The 17,765-nt window shown below is 44.4% G+C and overlaps 1 protein-coding gene across 1 annotated transcript in view; it reads right to left on the bottom strand.

The window, feature by feature from the left end:
• Positions 1–17,765, bottom strand: part of LOC147690175 (cholesterol 24-hydroxylase-like) — a 471,985-nt gene that overhangs the window by 312,431 nt on the left and 141,789 nt on the right. Inside the window, exon 6 of the mRNA XM_086936649.1 lies at positions 6,122–6,260. Coding sequence (XP_086792775.1) covers positions 6,122–6,260 — 139 coding nt within the window. The remainder of the gene's footprint in view (positions 1–6,121; positions 6,261–17,765) is intronic.

Genomic DNA, 17,765 nt, shown 5'->3' with positions numbered 1-17,765 from the left:
AAGGACGGGGAGATACTCTGGCTCCCCGCGGCTTGGCGGTCCATCAGGATCTAGGTTCAGCGCTCTTGCTGTAGAGGAGCGTACGGAGATGGAGAGTGAAACGGGAGGTGAAGTGACCGGGGCTGAGGAAGGAGAAGACCAGTCGCTTCACCCGCTGGTAATGGCCATCCAAGAACTCGAGAATGGGCCTGACGCGGGTGGACCAGACCCGCCGGGCGAGACTGTTCCCCGTGGCACTTGACTTGGCAGGATGGTGGATGAACACGATATCGGCTAGACCGTATGGATGCACGCAAGTGATTCACACGCACCCCTATTTCTTGGGTTTAAAACTGTTTCCTTTTTGATTGTTGTTTTTTTTATTGTTATATCTTCTTCCTATAGAGAACTGATATCCAACGCTGTGAACTTTGGAGTGCTTGGTCGCTTTGACCATTGTGTGATTAACGAGATGGGGTAGATCTACAGGGGAGGGAGATAATTGGGAGGACGACAGACCTTTTCCTGCCAATACGGCCTATCGCAAAGGGTGGTAGAAGGTGGGCCTGTTGGGGGAGGAAGGTAGGGTGGGGGGGGAGAGGGAATGTTGGGGAATGTTTTTGCATCGGATTAAACACGCAGAGGATGGCACATGGAGGGAGGGGGAGGGCGTTGGGGAGAGTTGGATGGGAGGGGGGAAGGGGTTTCGCAACATGAGAAATACATACACTAGTCAGGCAGACAAGTACACGGAGCGCCACACTCCTCCGCAATCAGTCAGCAGGTTTCCGATATTACCTAGCACACTCTACCAGACGTCGGGGAGCCCTGAAGGAGATACTGGCCATAGGGGTGGCATTAAGGTGATGACATGGAATGTAAACGGACTGGGTTGCAGGATCAAGCGAGGCCTAGTCAATAATTATGTCAAACGGTCCGAGGCGGACGTGATATTCCTTCAAGAAACACACCTGCAAGGCACTAAGGGCCCGATGTAGGTGGCCAATACCGGTCGGAAACGGCCGAATTCGGCCGTTTCCGACCGGTATTTGGCCTTTTGAGATGTAGGGGACCTTTTTTTCTCCGATTCGGTATTTTACTGATTCGGTAAAATTACCGAATCGGAAAAATACCGAATCGGTAAGTTTACCGATTTTAAAAAATCGGGATGTAGGTGGGACTACTTTCAGTCCCACAGGCCCTTCAGATTCGGTATTTTAACACCCAATCCAATTGGGTGTTAAAATACCGAATCCAGGTGTGCATGCACATGTGTGCATGCACACCTATGCCATGTGACAGACAGACATGCCCTTAGGGCATGTCTGTGTGCCACATGGCACACAAGCCAGTATTGGGGGTGCTAGAGGGTGTCAAAGTGACACCCCCTGCACCCTTGCAGTAATCGGTAATTATCGAATCGGTAAATACCGATCCGGTAATGCACATTGATTCCTAAGGGCTTCAAGGCCCATAGGAATCAATGGGGGATACCGATTCGGTATTTACAGAATCGGTAAATACCGAATCTTACAGATTCGGTATTTACCGATTCTGAAATACCCACATCTCCCCCCTCCAATTTACCACTTCTTAAATACCGAATCGGTATGATTCGGTATTTAAGAAGTGGTAAATTGGAGTTTACCTACATCGGGCCCTAAGTGCGCATTCCTGGCGTGGGGTCAGTATAAGGTTCTAGCACATGCAGGGTTTACATCGGGATCCAGGGGAGTAGCAATACTGATTAAAAAAAAAACAATGAAAGTGGCACAGGTCTGGAGTGACAGCCAGGGTACATATGTAGGAGTGAGAGGGACATGGGGTAGGAGAGAATACACTCTTATCTCCGCCTATGCTCCGCCTAAACTGCAGGCGGCAACTTTGAAGGGAGTGTCAGACATCATCCTCAACACCTCAGACATGACTCAAATCATTGGGGGGGGACTTTAACGACGTAATGAATACGGCTGTTGATAGGACAGGTGACCGAGACAGACCCCACACTACGACTCCGTTAGCCAAAGTTATAATGACACTGGGCCTTCTAGATGTGTGGCGCTGGCTAAACCCAGACACACAGGCGTACTCCTTCTTCTTGGGAGAGCACAAAGTCTACTCCCACCTGGACTACATCTTTATGGCGAGACAGGCACTACAGGTGACAGACTCAGCAGAATATTATGCCAGAGGGATATCTGACCACTCACCCCTGGCGGTACAGATTGGTAGGCGAAAGAAGGAAGCCCCGCAATCCTTAGACTCTCAGCTTGAGATTTGCAAGACCCGGACATTTTAAAGGGGCTGAGAGCTGACGTGAAGGTATATCTAGCGTAAAATATAGGGACCGTGGACTCCCGGGTGGTGCTATGGGAGGCACTTAAAGTAGTGCTTAGAGATAGGGCTCAATGTAGACTGGCAGAGGCTAGGAAAAAGAGACAGTCAGAGATCCAGAAATTAATATTACAGCTAGAGACCGAACACTTACGCACTAGGGATACGAGGACCCAACAATGCCTTACAGATACACAGGCCCAGTACAGACAACTGGTGACGGGGGAGGCTAAGACGCAGGCACTGGCCACTCTCCATCGACGTGGGAGATAAAACTGGCAAACTCTTGGCATGGCTTAGCAGGAAAGAGAGAGATGAACGCTGGGTAGACAGGCTACGTGTGGGTCAAGCCGATTGGATATCAGCCGATGCCGGGATAGCTGACGCATTTGCTGGCTACAACGAAACCCTATATAAGGCTCGTGATTTGGGATCCAAACAGGAAGCATTGCAATACATGTCAGACATCACCCTTCCAACTCTCGAAGACACTGGCCGAATAGACCTTGAGTCCGATATCACAGAGGAAGAAGTCAGGGTGACGCTGACTAAACTTCGAGTGGGGAAATCCCCGGGCCCCAATGGATTCCCGTCGGAGTTTTTCAAGAAGATGGCTGACCTCCTGACCCGACACCTACAGGGCCTCTTCCGAGATGCAGAGGAAGAGGGACAGTTCCCGCCGGACATCAGGCAGGCCACGATCGTTCCAATCCATAAACCAGGGAAACAGGTGGAGGACTGCGCATCATATCGTCCCATATCATTGTTGAATGCGGAAGCGAAGATATATGCCACGATACTGGCTCTTCGTATGAGAAAGGTCATCCCGGGGTTGATCCATCAAGATCAGACGGGGTTCATCCCGGAAAGGGCGACTAGATAAAACCTGCGAAGAACACATAATTGGCTCCATGAGGTGGAAGGCAGAACAGAGCCACACTGGTTCCTGTCATTAGACGCAGAAAAGGCTTTCGATACTATCAATTGATCCTTTTTAGATGGAGTGCTGGAACGCATGATCTTCGGACCCAAATATAGGCCCAAAATTGGAATACTCTACGTAGACCCTGGTGCCCGAGTAATGGTTAATGGGACGATGTCGAGGGCCTTTCCCATCCAGCGGGGAACACGTCAGGGGTGTCCCCTATCGCCCCTGCTCTTTGCCTTGACTATCGAGGTGCTGGCCTGCGCTGTAAGACAAAATGAGAGGATTACGGGGTTCCGGGTGGGACCGGCAGATGCACAGGGCGAGAAGCTATCATTGTATGCGGATGATGTGCTGCTATATGTCACGCAACCAAAGACCACAATACGGGCGCTGTTTGATGAGTTGGCAAGATATGGCGCTAAGTCGGGATATCAGATCAACTGGCACAAATCGACGCTATATGACCCCTGAGGTCGGACGGACTGTTTCTAGATGCCACAGAGACTACAGACAGGCGAAGATGGATTCCAGTATCTAGGGATATTTATCACTACAGACAGTGCCCTCTCCTACGAACGTAACATTAACCGGGTCATAGGTGACTTCAAGCTTGACGCCTGTAGGTGGCAAACGCTCCCCTTGACAATACTTGGGCGGGCAGCTATGTTTAAAATGATCTCACTCCCAAAATTCCTCTATGCCTTCCAAAATGAATACTCCCCAGTCCCACCTCAGACCTTTCGGGATATCCAGGCGGAGCTCCGGTCCTACCTCTGGTTGGGAAAACACCATAGAGTGGCATTGGCAACCAGTATGATGGTGGGATTTCCCTTCCAGACCTTGAGGCCTACTACTGGGCAGAACATCTCACCCCATTAATGATTGGATACACGCGTCTGCCACACACCCCACATATGCTCTGGAAAGGCACACCATGGGCGCACATTCATGCCTACATTACATATATGGGGGGAAGGGTCAGACCAGATTACTACCGGCTACGGAGATCACACTGAGGGCATGGAACAGAGTTTCGTATATTACTAGGTGGACACATAGGCCCCGTTATGGGAATGCTCTTCGCTCAAAGAACTTGGCAAGCTTAAGGCGTTCAAGGGATGGGATGCTATCGGCATTCCCACTCTGGGGGATGTAGCCAAAAATGGAGATTTGAAACCCTTTGCCTCCTTACAGGCTGATTTTGGACTACACAGCTCCCAGTTTTTTAAGTACATACAATTACGACATGCTTGGAGAGGGGAAGTCACATTACAAGAGCCGCTCCCAGAATACGCACTGCTAGAGGGCCGCTTACTACAGGAAAAGATTCCTGAAAAAGCTGTATCCCTGACTTACAAGACGATCATGAACAATAAACCAGATAGACTGGAGGGTCTTTGAGCCACATGGGAACATGACGTAGAGGAGATGGATGATGTTGACTGGGGAGTGGTTTTGATGCACCCTAGGGAAGTGGCCATCAAATCCCGCTTGCGCCTGATCCAATTCAAGGTCTTACACAGGGCGCACTATGATAGGATACTGCTCTGTAAAATGTGGAGAGTAACTGATCCTAGCTGCCTGCGTTGCGGACATGAGGACGGGGGTTTTCTACATATAATATGGTCCTGCCCAAGGATTCAGGTTTATTGGGCGGAGATCACCGCCGAATTGAGTGAGGTGCTGGAGATAGACATTCCATTAGACCCGAAGCTCATCCTTTTGGGAATGACTAATGATGTGGACTTGACCTGTCCACTGCTAATCTTTCTAGTGTTGGCCCTAGTAGTGGCCAAAAGGGACTTAGCTAGGAAATTGGGTGCGCCTGATACACCCCAGTTGGAGGAGTGGCGGAGGGGTCTCGACATGTACATGGCAACTGAAAGGGTCACATACAGAGCAAGAGATTACCCAAAGAAATTCCATAGAGTATGGAGTAAATGGAGACGCTATCATGGCTTAGACGGAGGTCTCTGAGGGGGCATGAGCTTATCCATGCTGACTAGCTAAGGGAGGACATGCTGAAGGTAATTAAGAGGGTGGGTGGAACTGTGAGGCAGCCTTCTATGAAGAGAACATTTGTATTATGTTGTTGGGACATTGCAATCTGACGAAAATGGAAGGGATGTGGGGCTGGGAGGACGGGGACGTTGCTTGATGATGACATGCCAGTTATGTGTTTTATTATGTGGACAAAACAATAAAAATGTTTTTTTTTTAAATATATATAGTTTACCTACACACTGATTACCTTGACCCTCCAAGCTGCACATCCGTCCATCCATTTTCTGCTTCCTCCAAATCTTCTGATTTGTAAATTATAGTGTACTTTGATTGTGTGCCCCTCTGTTACACAGCAATATTAGTGCTCTATCCTAGATTGCCTTCCTACCAGTACGGAAAGTTTGATTCATTCTATGGGGGTGCTATCACTCCTCTCTTACTATTCCCTTCCTGGTTTCTCCATTGATTCCTAATGGGATTGCTCTAATTTAATTGACATTCAGCTTATAACTGGTGAAGGAACGTGATTTGCAGTGCATCGCAACCCTGAGCAGGCACAAACCTGATGATCCCCCTAAAAAGGCAGTCATAGTGATTTGCTATTAAAATGACCAACAGGTTGAGGGCCCAGTCCATAGTCATCTCCTCTGGGTGGTTAAAAGGCATTGCAAGTCAAGAGGTGTTATTTCACATAATATAAAAATATTGCAAAAAGAAGGTAAAGAATTGATATCCGTATCCTTCCTGGATTTGGTGATACTGATATTCACATTGTTTGTCTTTTTTCATCGAAATTGAACACTCATCACTGTTCTATAATTTAGTACTGCTTTACATTCCAATGTGTTTATAGCCAGCATTAAAAATGACTGATACCTTTGCAATGACATCAAGGGCCAGCCTGCTCATCATATCATGCATTTTGACTTCTTTATGTCCATCTGCTTTTTCTGCAAGTACCTCCATTAGTTCCTCAGCTTTTTCATTAAATGGTCCCATTAAATTCATAAGGTAGCTGTATGTAAAATAATACAGATATTAGTTATTATAATGGCTTGTAATCACATTAATAAGTATATGGAATCCATTTTTAATATGAATACATTAAGGAAACTATGCTGATGATTATATGTTGAGACTCAACAGAACTACTGAAAGGAGTTAATTTCAAAGGTAGGTGATCTGTGAATTTTGCACTGTTATGAACTTTTTTCTGAAAAACTCTCTGCAGGGTTATCTATATTTTCATTAACATGTGATTTGCAAATCCATATTTACAGGTGAATCAAAATTAGGAGTGCAGATAGCTTGACAAACATATGTAGAGTCACATTTAATTTATTATTGTCAGGGCAGTAGTAACATTGGCATCAAGAATAGAAATAGGTAAGCACTAGGGGTGGGCTTAATTGCAAGAAATTTACAGCAAAATAACAGGAAATAATGGATCTCACACTCAAAAATTACTCAAATGGTCTGTTGGGATAAAGATTCAGCTCTAAAAACTAAGTTTAGGTTGATTTATGGTTTCTCGTGTTCAAAACACTATTGCTAGTATTCAGATTTGTAGTTTTGTGCTAAGAGATTTGCTGAACGATATACTCGGGTATAAAATCTACCTGAAATGTTTGTTGACAGTCCATGTTAAAAGAACTGCAGCTTGGAATCAACACACAGTAGTTGAAGTTCGGATTTGTAGTTTGGTGCTCAAGAATTACCAGAATGATCAGCTTCGGGTAAATAATCTGTGTCAATCAGTAAGAGTATGCAGTTCCTATCAAGAGAAGTGAAAATTGCAACAGAGATAAGGTCGGTAGTGAACTGAGAGCAGGAGCAATGGCCCTCACACATCCAAATGGGTGTCATGCTTGATCAAAGAGCAGCTACTTGTTGGGCCAGTGCTGCTATGCCCAATGGGCCACTTGAGGGGGCTCTTTGACAGAGAACTTTTGATTTAGATGCAGGTTTGTGAAGTATGAGTGGCCATACATCACCATCATATGTACAATACATGTCAAAGTCAAACGTTGTCGATGTGCTACTTCCATTTGTGGCACATCTTTTCAAGTTATACTGACAAATTATTTCATATAATCAAACTACATATCCAATGGGATAAAAGCAACATAATTAAGAAAGGTAGCTTAAAAAGAAATGAGCATTTGTAGCCAAACAATGGACAACTGTATATCTCAGTCGAACTAACAAATTGAAACATTCTTCAGAAGACAAATCCATAGCTGTCATCTTCATATCTTTAAATAGGTGTAACATTTCAATATTTTCTTTTAAGTGGACAAACAAAGAGGGATCACTGATTCCTTGCTGTGTAGCTCACCATAGAGTAAAAGGGTTTTGTGGTCCAAGTCCGCCCGTCATCCTGTAGTGTGGAGGGACCGCCAGCCATAAGAGTGGGGGTCCCGTGGGGGGTATTTGGATGCGCCCTCCACTGTGGCGGGCGCATCCTGCATTTTTAACATTGTGGCAGGCGGTGCACCCAGCACCGCCCGCCACAATGCTAAAAATGCTTGTATACATTTGCATACACAAAGCGGCAGGCACCGTGCGGTGCCTGCCGCTTTGTTTATGCAAATGCAGGGGGGAACCACAGGTACCCCCCTTGTGCACCCCCATCTCTCCTTCACTCCAGGGGCCCGCAGGGGGCCCACAAAGTGAAGGCAGCATGCCTTTCCGGAAAGGCATCTCTGCAAGCCCATGCTAATATGGCTGGCGGTGTCTATTAGACACCGCCACCATATTAGACCTCAGCCCCGGTTGCAAGGTGACCGGGGCGGAAAAGCGGCGGACGGTCTTTCCGACCGCTGCGCACCCCCCAGCCTTGCTAATATGGCGGGGTCATTCTGGATAGGATGGCGGGTGGATTGCCCCCGCCAGGCCGGCGGTGGCTACCGCCAGCCTGGCGGGGGCAATCCACCCGCCATCCTAATGGGCCCCCATGTGTCATTTCACACTACTAGGTAATCTGCAGCATTTTTACTATTTCACAGCTTTCAGCTAGCTTGCTCTTCCTAACTCCTCTCTTCTTCCATGTGAGGTCTGCTGCTATTCTAGAGTCGGTAAATCAGATTTACCTACATCTGGGCCACAGTCTGCTATTTTTGTGTAAACTGATGCTATTTACAGAACAAGTGCACATTGCAATGGAAGTGATAGTAAACATGATTTATGGAGTACTGTAGTTCAGAGTATACACGTGAAGGACTTGACGAACAACCTCTATTCAGGCTAGTTCAATAAAAATTACAGCACGTTCTGCGCTTAACTATATTAGAGTTACAGCCTATTCAGTGCTGTGCATATAATATGCATGGTATGAGGCTAGCTGCTCACTCACACCACTCCTTGCTCATTCTGTGCATTTATTTAGTGATAAGGGATCTGAGCCAAAATGCTGCATTGGGATTGGCAGCATGGCAGGGGCAATGTGGGGTGCAAACTGCAGTGGCCTCCTGACGAGCGCCCTTGCACTTATCTTTTTAACAAATTGAGCACCGCTTACATGTTGCATACTGTGGTGCACTGTGTAACACAGAATGCATATCCTGTTACATAAAGATTATATATCATGTGCATCAGGGAATTTACCTTAATGTCATTTTACAAAAATAACATCAGCTGAATAACGCATCAGTGAACACGATGGGTCCGATTCACGTATGTAAACTGAGACGAAAGTCTAACTTTATGACTTTTGGTATTCACAAAGGACATTTACTACTCGTAAATGTCATTTGTGAATAGCAAAAGTTGAACTTTACGACTTTCGCTATCCACCAAGGGCATTTACGAGTACTACCGAAAGTTGTAAAGTTAGACTTTCGTCTGATTTTACCTTTGTGAATCCGGCCCATAGTGTTTTATGCTAGGTGTTACTGTTCATTGCAGAACAGAGTGCAAACCATCTGCAGACGGACTGTTGACTGATGAAAATATCTGCAGGGATTGGACACAAGACTGGCCTCTTAAAATGATGCACAACAGAAGCCATTCATGCTTTTCACAGAACTGTAGTGCTTTGCTTTTATTGTTCATTTTTGTTATGATGTTTTACTATAGATCATATATGATCATGTTTTGCTTTCCAAAAGAAATGCGAATGTTCATTTTGCCATGCCAGTTGCCAGTAATATATTTGCTAAGAGGGACAGGTAGTAATTAGGAGACAGGTGTTACATCAGAAGACCTAACAGCTCGAATCCCCTTGGATATAACTCCAGGCGCGGGATTAATCAGAAATCAGTACCTTTTTCCATACAGGCCTTCGATGGAAAGGAGGGTAGATAAATATAGTGAATACTTTTCCGATCTCGTGTGTTTACCAGCAGCAGAAAAAGCACAGCAATACAAGCTTTGGCAAATCTGGCTGTAATATGCTAAAAAATGCAAGCACATGCATGCACAAATTCACGTACCTGTGTTTTTGTAATGTGATGCTCAACCTGTCATCTCAGTTCTCCTTTTCATTATTAAAAAAAGAGAGATGATGTAATGTGATGCTCAGCCTGGTTACATGTGTGTTGGAATGTTTGGGATTGGAATGTGAGTAAGCTTTGAGTCAGTTGGGTTAAGGGCTGAGCGACATTCAGACTGCTCCTGGTGGGGTTCTTCATTTATGTACTTTATTTCCTGTAACTTGTAACTTTAATAAATATTCATGAAGTTACCAACAACGAATGGACCATAATTCTTAACTTTACATCTGGCGACGGGTTTAAAACGGACCTCCGTGTCAATTTCAAAGAAGACTTTTGTTAAAAAAAAAAACGGATTGAAAATAGAAACTTAAGATAAAGAACTTTGCAGCAAGAAACCTTCAAAACAGATCAAGCGTACTGGCACCCAGAACCCCACCAGTGACCTCTCACCGGTCGCCCTAGAAGTAAGTGCCAGTTATTTTCATAGCAGCGTTTATCTGAACTTTAAAGCTGTAATAGTTTGAAACAGGACTCTTATTGCCGATAAAGAGTTTCTCGAGGGCAGTGAGGTGTATTTTTGGAAGCGGCTAAAATTAAACTACTGGTTTCTCGGCATACCAATTCCTTCGAGACCGATCACCTGCAACTATAAAGCGCCAGCTGCCTGTCAACACCGTCCTGCCACCTTCTGAGTGCTCTGGTGCAACAACCCTTTCACTGACCGGCATGATGGTGCAACAACCCTTTCACTGACCGGCATGATGACAAGAAAACTGAACGAGGGACTCTCAACCGGAGTACAACTGTTTGTTTTCTGCTTTCTCCTGACCTGCTCTTTTTAGTGAAGAAAAGAGTGTTCCTTTTACTTCAGCAGCAGGCGGAAGGGAGTTTTACATTTTCTTCAGCAGCAGTGCGTCAAGTGTTTAACGTGAGAATTTTCTTAATTATACTTTACTAATATGTTAAAAGTTAAGAGCAATAGATATTGCTCGCGCTCTTACCGTTGATATTTGCCTCTTTCGAAGTCAGCGCGAGGCATCTCCACGCATCAAACCTTACTTACACTGTGACGACTTCTCTTGCACGTCATCACGTAATCCTGTGCGTGCCTCCATCTGTCAGGAAGTGTTCAGGCATTGTTAAACTGTTGCCCAGCAACGCGCAATTTATGAACATGAAATACGATTAGCTTTATCGCATACAGTTTGAAGTTCACGAGCTCAAGGAAATACGTGCTCTGCAATTTTTGTTCAGTTTTCAAAGTTTCTGAGAGCAATTAAGCTCACGCACTCCTGAAATCAGATAACACCAGTGACAGCTCATCAATCATTGGATTCCCTTCACGCTTGAGAGCACTTCTTCAAAGAAATACACGAGCTGCAATTCATTCATTTTTATTGAACAGAACTTCTATCCATTGTTTTTCCACAAGTACTGGAGTCGTTTTCTCTGGAAACTCATCACCTCGATCTGCTGTTTATCAAAGTACAATACTTTTATTTGTCACAACACTGCCACCTAATGGTTATTTTCCATCGTTGCACTTTGATGATGATGTGAATTAGAGATTGATAATGCAGACGTCGAAAGTTCTGTTAAGTGTTACCTCTTTTATGAGGATGCTATTACCTTTATCTGCTTTACACTTACATTATATTTACAGTTACATTATTCATACGTTCTTAATGATTTGAATTTTACGGTGATTTCAATAAGTATTTTACTTTAAGCCTTTCGTGATTCGCATATAGGCATGTATAAAATGAAATGATTTGATGGTTAGTCTCCAGTGCAAATGCACTTGTATACACACCAATGCAAATGCATTCATCAGTGCACTGTTCTTAAAATTTATGGTTTATTACATGTTGTTTCTTGAGATGCAATGCATTCTCCTATGCACCAATGCAAATGCATTCATCAGTGCACTGTTCTTAAAATTTGTGGTTTATTACATGTTGTTTCTTGAGATGCAATGCATTCTCCTACGCACCAATGCAAATGCATTCAACAGTGCACTGTTCTTAAAATTTATGGTTTAAACGTTACTGTAGTATCTTGTCATTCCCTATGCTTTCCCTCTCTACCTCCATTAGAATGTTAATGTGATGCATGTAACAGAATGTTGGTGATCTGCCTGACAGATTACAGTTGGCTGGGCTGAGCACCATGTTGGATGCTCCTGGTGGGGTCTCCCTTTACATCTTGGAATAAAGCATCATTAAATACTACTCTACGTGTGGACTTCCCATCATTACATTATTACATGTGGTCATTTAGAAATGCAAATGCATTCGTCAGTGTACTGCTAACCACACCAAGCTTTTAAGCTCCACTGGTACAAGCTTTTAAGCTTCTCAGGTACATTTCATGTATTGCAATTTATGCACATGTTGTACTGTTTTTATGGTGCGTCCTCACATCTTCTTATGTGGTGTGTCCCCATCCATTTAATGTGTTTAACACGCATTCGTACTGTTCCACACGTTTCTTTGTGTGTTATATTGTTTTTATGGTGTGTCCCCACATCATGGTGTGTCCCCACATCTACTTATGTGGTGTTTCCTCATCTGTGTGGTGTGTCCCCATCTATTTAATGTCATACTGTTTTTATGGGGTGTATTTTGGTGATGTGTTCCCATCTATTTAATGCGTTTAACATACATTCGTATTTTTGTACACATTTCTTTGTGTGTATACTGTTTTTGGTGTGTCCCCACATCTACTTATGTGGTGTGTCCCCATTTATTTAATGTCCTTTATACCCATTTGTGCTTTTTCACATGTTACATGGTGTCATGCTTTATTTCCAGTTTGTACTCTTGTATTTTTTTCATGTCGGCCCGGCCAGCTTTCAAGATTTTTGTACCTGAGTCGCTTCCTGTTCTTGTCGTGGGAGTGCTTTGGTTGTTTGTTTTCGGAAAAAGGGAGATGGGTGTTTGAGTCGTCTTTAGTGCCTTCAGTCTTTCTTATCTTTAGTGCCTTCAGACTTTCATTTGTTTCTCCAGTCTTCCTCATTGTTTCTCCCACTCAATATTTTATCTTCTCATCTCCTTTTATCATTAAAAAAAGAGAGATGATGTAATGTGATGCTCAACCTGTCATCTCAGTTCTCCTTTTCATTATTAAAAAAAAGAGAGATGATGTAATGTGATGCTCAGCCTGGTTACGTGTGTGTTGGAATGTTTGGGATTGGAATGTGAGTAAGCTTTGAGTCAGTTGGGTTAAGGGCAGAGCGACATTCAGACTGCTCCTGGTGGGGTTCTTCATTTATGTACTTTATTTCCTGTAACTTGTAACTTTAATAAATATTCATGAAGTTACCAACAACGAATGGACCATCATTCTTAACTTTACAGTTTTCAGGCATTAGTCCTTTAAAGCCAGGCCACTTGGTTTTGCCAATATGTATTTAAATTCAGGGATTGTCACTGAATACCTGCGGGGTGGTAACAAAAAACTGCCAGAGCTGTATTAGTGAGGAAGGGAAAAACCCCAGGGAACTTCTCTAAAAGAATCAACGATGAATTTGATAACAGAATGCGAAGGAGTGTCCCGGCGCTGAGGAAAGTTAAACAAAAGATCCAGAAGAGAGAAACCAACGTTTACTCCTACTCATACGCAAACTCAATTATTGATGGAACAGCCAGGTTTTCAGCTGGAGTCGAAAGCTCAGGAGTGCTGCTTCTTGTCTCAAAGACAAAGGGAGCCTGTTCCACATTCTGCTCACTACCACCTGGAAGGAGCGTCCGCCCTTCCTGGCCAAGCAAAATTTAGGCACCCACAGCAGATGTTGGGTTGATGACCTTAGGGCCCTGGCTGGAATATAGGGCAAGATTATTTTCCTGATATACTGATCCCCACTGTTATGAAGAGCCTTAAAGGCCAACACAAGCGACTTAAAAGCGACTCTATTCCTTACTGATAGCCAGTGAGGTGTTTTCAGATGATTCGTCATGTGGGTTCTAGGCCCAACCATGGACACAGCTCTGGCGGCTGAATTCTGAACAACCTGAAGACGGCTCAGTAAATACTCAGGGATGTCCAAGTAGAGTACATTGGCATAGTCCAGCGAAGACATTATCAAGGCCTGGACCACTGTCTTTCTATGGGCCAATGGTAGCAAAGGTAGGAAATTCCTCATCATTTTTAGCATCCTAAAACACATACCAGCCACTGACTGCACCTGTGTCTTCATAGAGAGATCTGAGTCCATCATCGCTCCCAGGTTCTTGACCGTAGTGACAGGACTAGAAGGAGCTGGGTGATCCGATGGCCACCATTTCCGCTATTCATCATCTGGGGTGTGACCGAAAAAAATTATTTCAGGTTTCGTGGAATTGCAGGATAATTGGTTCCCACGGAACCAATCAAACATGGCACTCAGACACAAATATATTTGGTTTTCATCAAAAGGCTCACCTTTTTCATAAGTGAACAGAAGTTGTGAGTCGTCATCATAATTAAGAACCTTAGGGCCATATGCATCAACGTGTTTAGGAAGTGCAAACGGTGCGAATCGGTAAATTCGGCCGTTTGCACTTCCTAAATATGTTTTTGGGATGCAGCAAGCATTTTTGAGTAATTCGGTATTTTTACCGAATTCCAAAAATGCGATTGCTTTTAAGGAATTGCAAATTTGCAATGCATAATTTTTTTAAAAATTGCGATATTTGAAACTGGAAGTGCAAATTACCACGAGGTTGAACCTCTTGGTAATTTGCGAAATGGTTTAAATATGCTTAAAATTGCTTTTTTTAAACTGTTCAATTACAGACACACATGTCTTAAGGACATGTGTGTATGTAACTTGTACTGAAAAGTACATTTCATGGGTGCAGGGGGGGGTCATTGGACCCCCCCTCTCCACCCTTGAAATGCATTCATGAATTGCGATTTTTCAATTGCGAATTCGCAATTCCCATTGATTCCTATAGGACTTTTAGCCCATAGGAATGAATGGGAATTGCGAATTCGCAATTGAAAAATCGCAAATTTCATGCGAATCGGTAAAAAGTGCGATTTTTACCGAATCGCTTAAAATTTGCAAGAAAAATGATGCATAGGCTTTTGCGAATTCTTATTTGCGATTCGCTATTTTTCGCAAATAAGAATTTGCAAATGCCAATATTGATGCATGTGGGCCTTAGCCCCTAAGCTAGGATTAAGGTGAATAGGTTTCAAAGTGGATTATAAAGACCGTCTCCCCTGAATCAGCGCTCGGATAGCAGCACCTTTGCATTTGTGGTAGCTAGTATTAGCTTCCTTATACATAGCATTCTAAGTATTCTTAATTCCAAGTTTCTTTGCCAAAGGTATTACGTACCTTATTGTTGTCATTCTTTGTGTTCATCGGTTGAGCTTCATCATACTGATGGCTTTCCACGTTCTAGGCTGCTGTTCCTATTCAGTTGGTACCAGTCTATCTTGTATGTGGATGCTCCAATAAACACTGGAATTTGAACACTTACGTCTTCATTTTCATTTTGATAATGATTTGGCAAAAACCAGGAAGGAGCGTTCGCACCTGTTTGCTGCTGAATTCCTGTTGTCTTGTTGATGAACTCTTCATGGAAACGAGAAGATAAAACAATCTCAACTAATTGGGAAGAGGAGCCGATTCAGATATTTTTATGCACGCACTATCGTCACGCTTGCAGTTTCCTGCGTTCATTTTTGGAATAACATAAGGTAAGTGGCGCCGTGCTAAAGGAATGCACGAGACTGTTTCAATTGGATTACATTAAGGCAAGTGGCACGGCGCAAGCGAAACGCTCCATTTCTGGTCAGCTCATATGGGAAACTAACATTGGTTTAATGTTGGTTTTTATTTGCCTATGTGGCATAACTTTTTCCCTGGCATCTTCGGATCTTGTTTTATGTCCAACCAGGGAGCTTGTTTGAGCGCTTACTTTTAAATCCTGCTAGCGTTTCTGTTCTCTCATGCTGTGCCATTCTTTCCAGCCTCTGTTGGGATCTCGTGGTTCCTTTCGCACAATATTACAATACATTCATTGAATCGTATGTACACAGAAATCCAAGCGCCGATTGTGACTTTTTTGTACATGCCTCTGCACTCAATTGAGGCCATATTTTGGGGAATGTCTGTTATTTTTAAGGACTATTATGTCCTTTGTACCTAATACTTTTCGTGTTATATGGTGAAGATTGTGGTTGTCCTCTCATCTTTTTTTTTTTTTTAATTTCTTTATTGAGTTTACATTGAGATCTTCATTATAAAACAACAGTCCCGCTCAAAATCCCCCCTCCCCCATCTGACATTGCTGGCTTCCTCTGCGTGCACGGTATCATTGCATCCTTCTTACAAGAATATACACAACCATTTAGCCAACAAGCCATAGCAGGGCGGGCGGCGCTCAACGGTATTTGCAAATTATACTTCTGGTAAGAGACAATCTGTGCAGTGCGTAACAGCAATACAAAGGCATCACTCAGAGTACCAGCCCAGTCCCATCCTTCTTTATAGCACACAGTGCACTATTACTCTGCTGCCCCGTCGGTCCCTTCTCTGTTAGTCAAGTAAGTTTGGTACAGGCCCCAGAAGTTCTTGGATCTGCTAGTAGGGGGGCTGTAGCTCACTATAATTTTCAGATTGTGTGCAGCAATAGAGCATGTCATGCGCCCAGCGCTTAGGAGTGGGCAGTGGACCTCTCAGTCTCATCCAGCAACAAACCAGCACCCGGCAGGCCCAGAGCAGGCCCATGTCAACCAGACACCTGATCGCCCTCTGCAGCTTCTTGGTGTATCCTAATAGGGCCACCAAGGCGGTCAGGTGTGATGACAACCTCCGTCAGCTCACTAATATCAGTGAATTTTTTTTTCCAAAAGTCCCAGACGCCGGGGCTCTGCCAAGCGAGGTGTAGAAAGTCTGCATCTGGGGCACTGCACCTCTCACAGCGCGCAGAATCTCTCAAGCCATATCTGCAGAGTCTAGCTGGGGTGTATTACACCTGATTTAGGAATTTGAAGTGAACCAGTCCATGTCGGCCATTGAGTGATACTTTCTTAGTGTTCGTACAGCAATATCGCCATGTGTCATCATCCAAAACAGTGTCTAAGTCAGTCTGCCATGCTAATGCGTATTAGTGTATGTGTGTTGTGTGCTCGCTTGCATTAGTTTATATAGATTGGACAGCAGTTTCCGGGGAGAAGCAGTTTTAAGGACATATGTGAGCTCAGGAACCTCAGGGGGTTCTGCCATGTCCCCGCCTAGCAGGTCACTGAGAGCGCAGTGCACCCTGTGGAACTAGAATTGTGTCAGGAGTGGGGGTGCGTCACAGGTTCCCAGGGCCTGTTCCCATATCTTTGCAATCCCGTCAATGAATAGATCACCCGCCATTTTTATGTTCAGTTCTGTAAGGCAATAACTACTCCCTTCTCCTTAAGCGGGGGCAAACATCTGGCCCAGTCCACTGGCTTCTCCGGCGAATATAGCAGCATGCCATTTTGCATCTGTAAGAGGCTATGCCATACAAGATTCGTGGCTGTAACAGAGTCCAATATGCCCGTTCTGCGATCCAACGATTGGAAGATCGTATGTGGGAGTGAGTTAGAGCTTGCAAAGAGAGTCTCCATGCGGACATGCGGTATGTTCCGGTCCCCATGTAGCCAAGTGTGCAGATGTACCGCCTGAGCCACACGGTAGTATGCCTCTAGATCCGGGGCTCCAAGACCCCCATAGAATATGGCATAGTGAGTATCATCCACCTGACAAGCGGCTGCCTGACCGCCCAGGCCAGCTTGGTCATCTGCTGCTGCAGTCGTGCAAAGAATGATTTGGGGAGAACCAATGGGATGGTCATGAACAGAAACAAACATCTGGGGAGCACTACCATTTTCATTATTGATATGCGTCCCATTAAGGACAAAGGAAGCTTACTCCAGTTAATCACGTCGTCTCCTAGCTTACTGACAGCAGTGCCATAGTTAGCTCTAAAGAGGATTTCCGCATCCGTATGTAACTGGATCCCCAGATAACAGACCAAATCTGTGGTCCACTGGAGCGGATATTCCATTGGTGTGGGCTGAGTGATCGAAGTCAGTGGAAAAGCCAGAGATTTGGT

The sequence above is a fragment of the Lissotriton vulgaris genome, chromosome 9, assembly GCF_964263255.1.
Source record: "Lissotriton vulgaris chromosome 9, aLisVul1.2, whole genome shotgun sequence".
Classification (NCBI taxonomy): Eukaryota; Metazoa; Chordata; class Amphibia; order Caudata; family Salamandridae; genus Lissotriton; species Lissotriton vulgaris.
The sequence above is the reverse complement of the archived record's forward strand: the minus strand, read 5'-3'. Positions and strand labels throughout refer to the sequence as shown.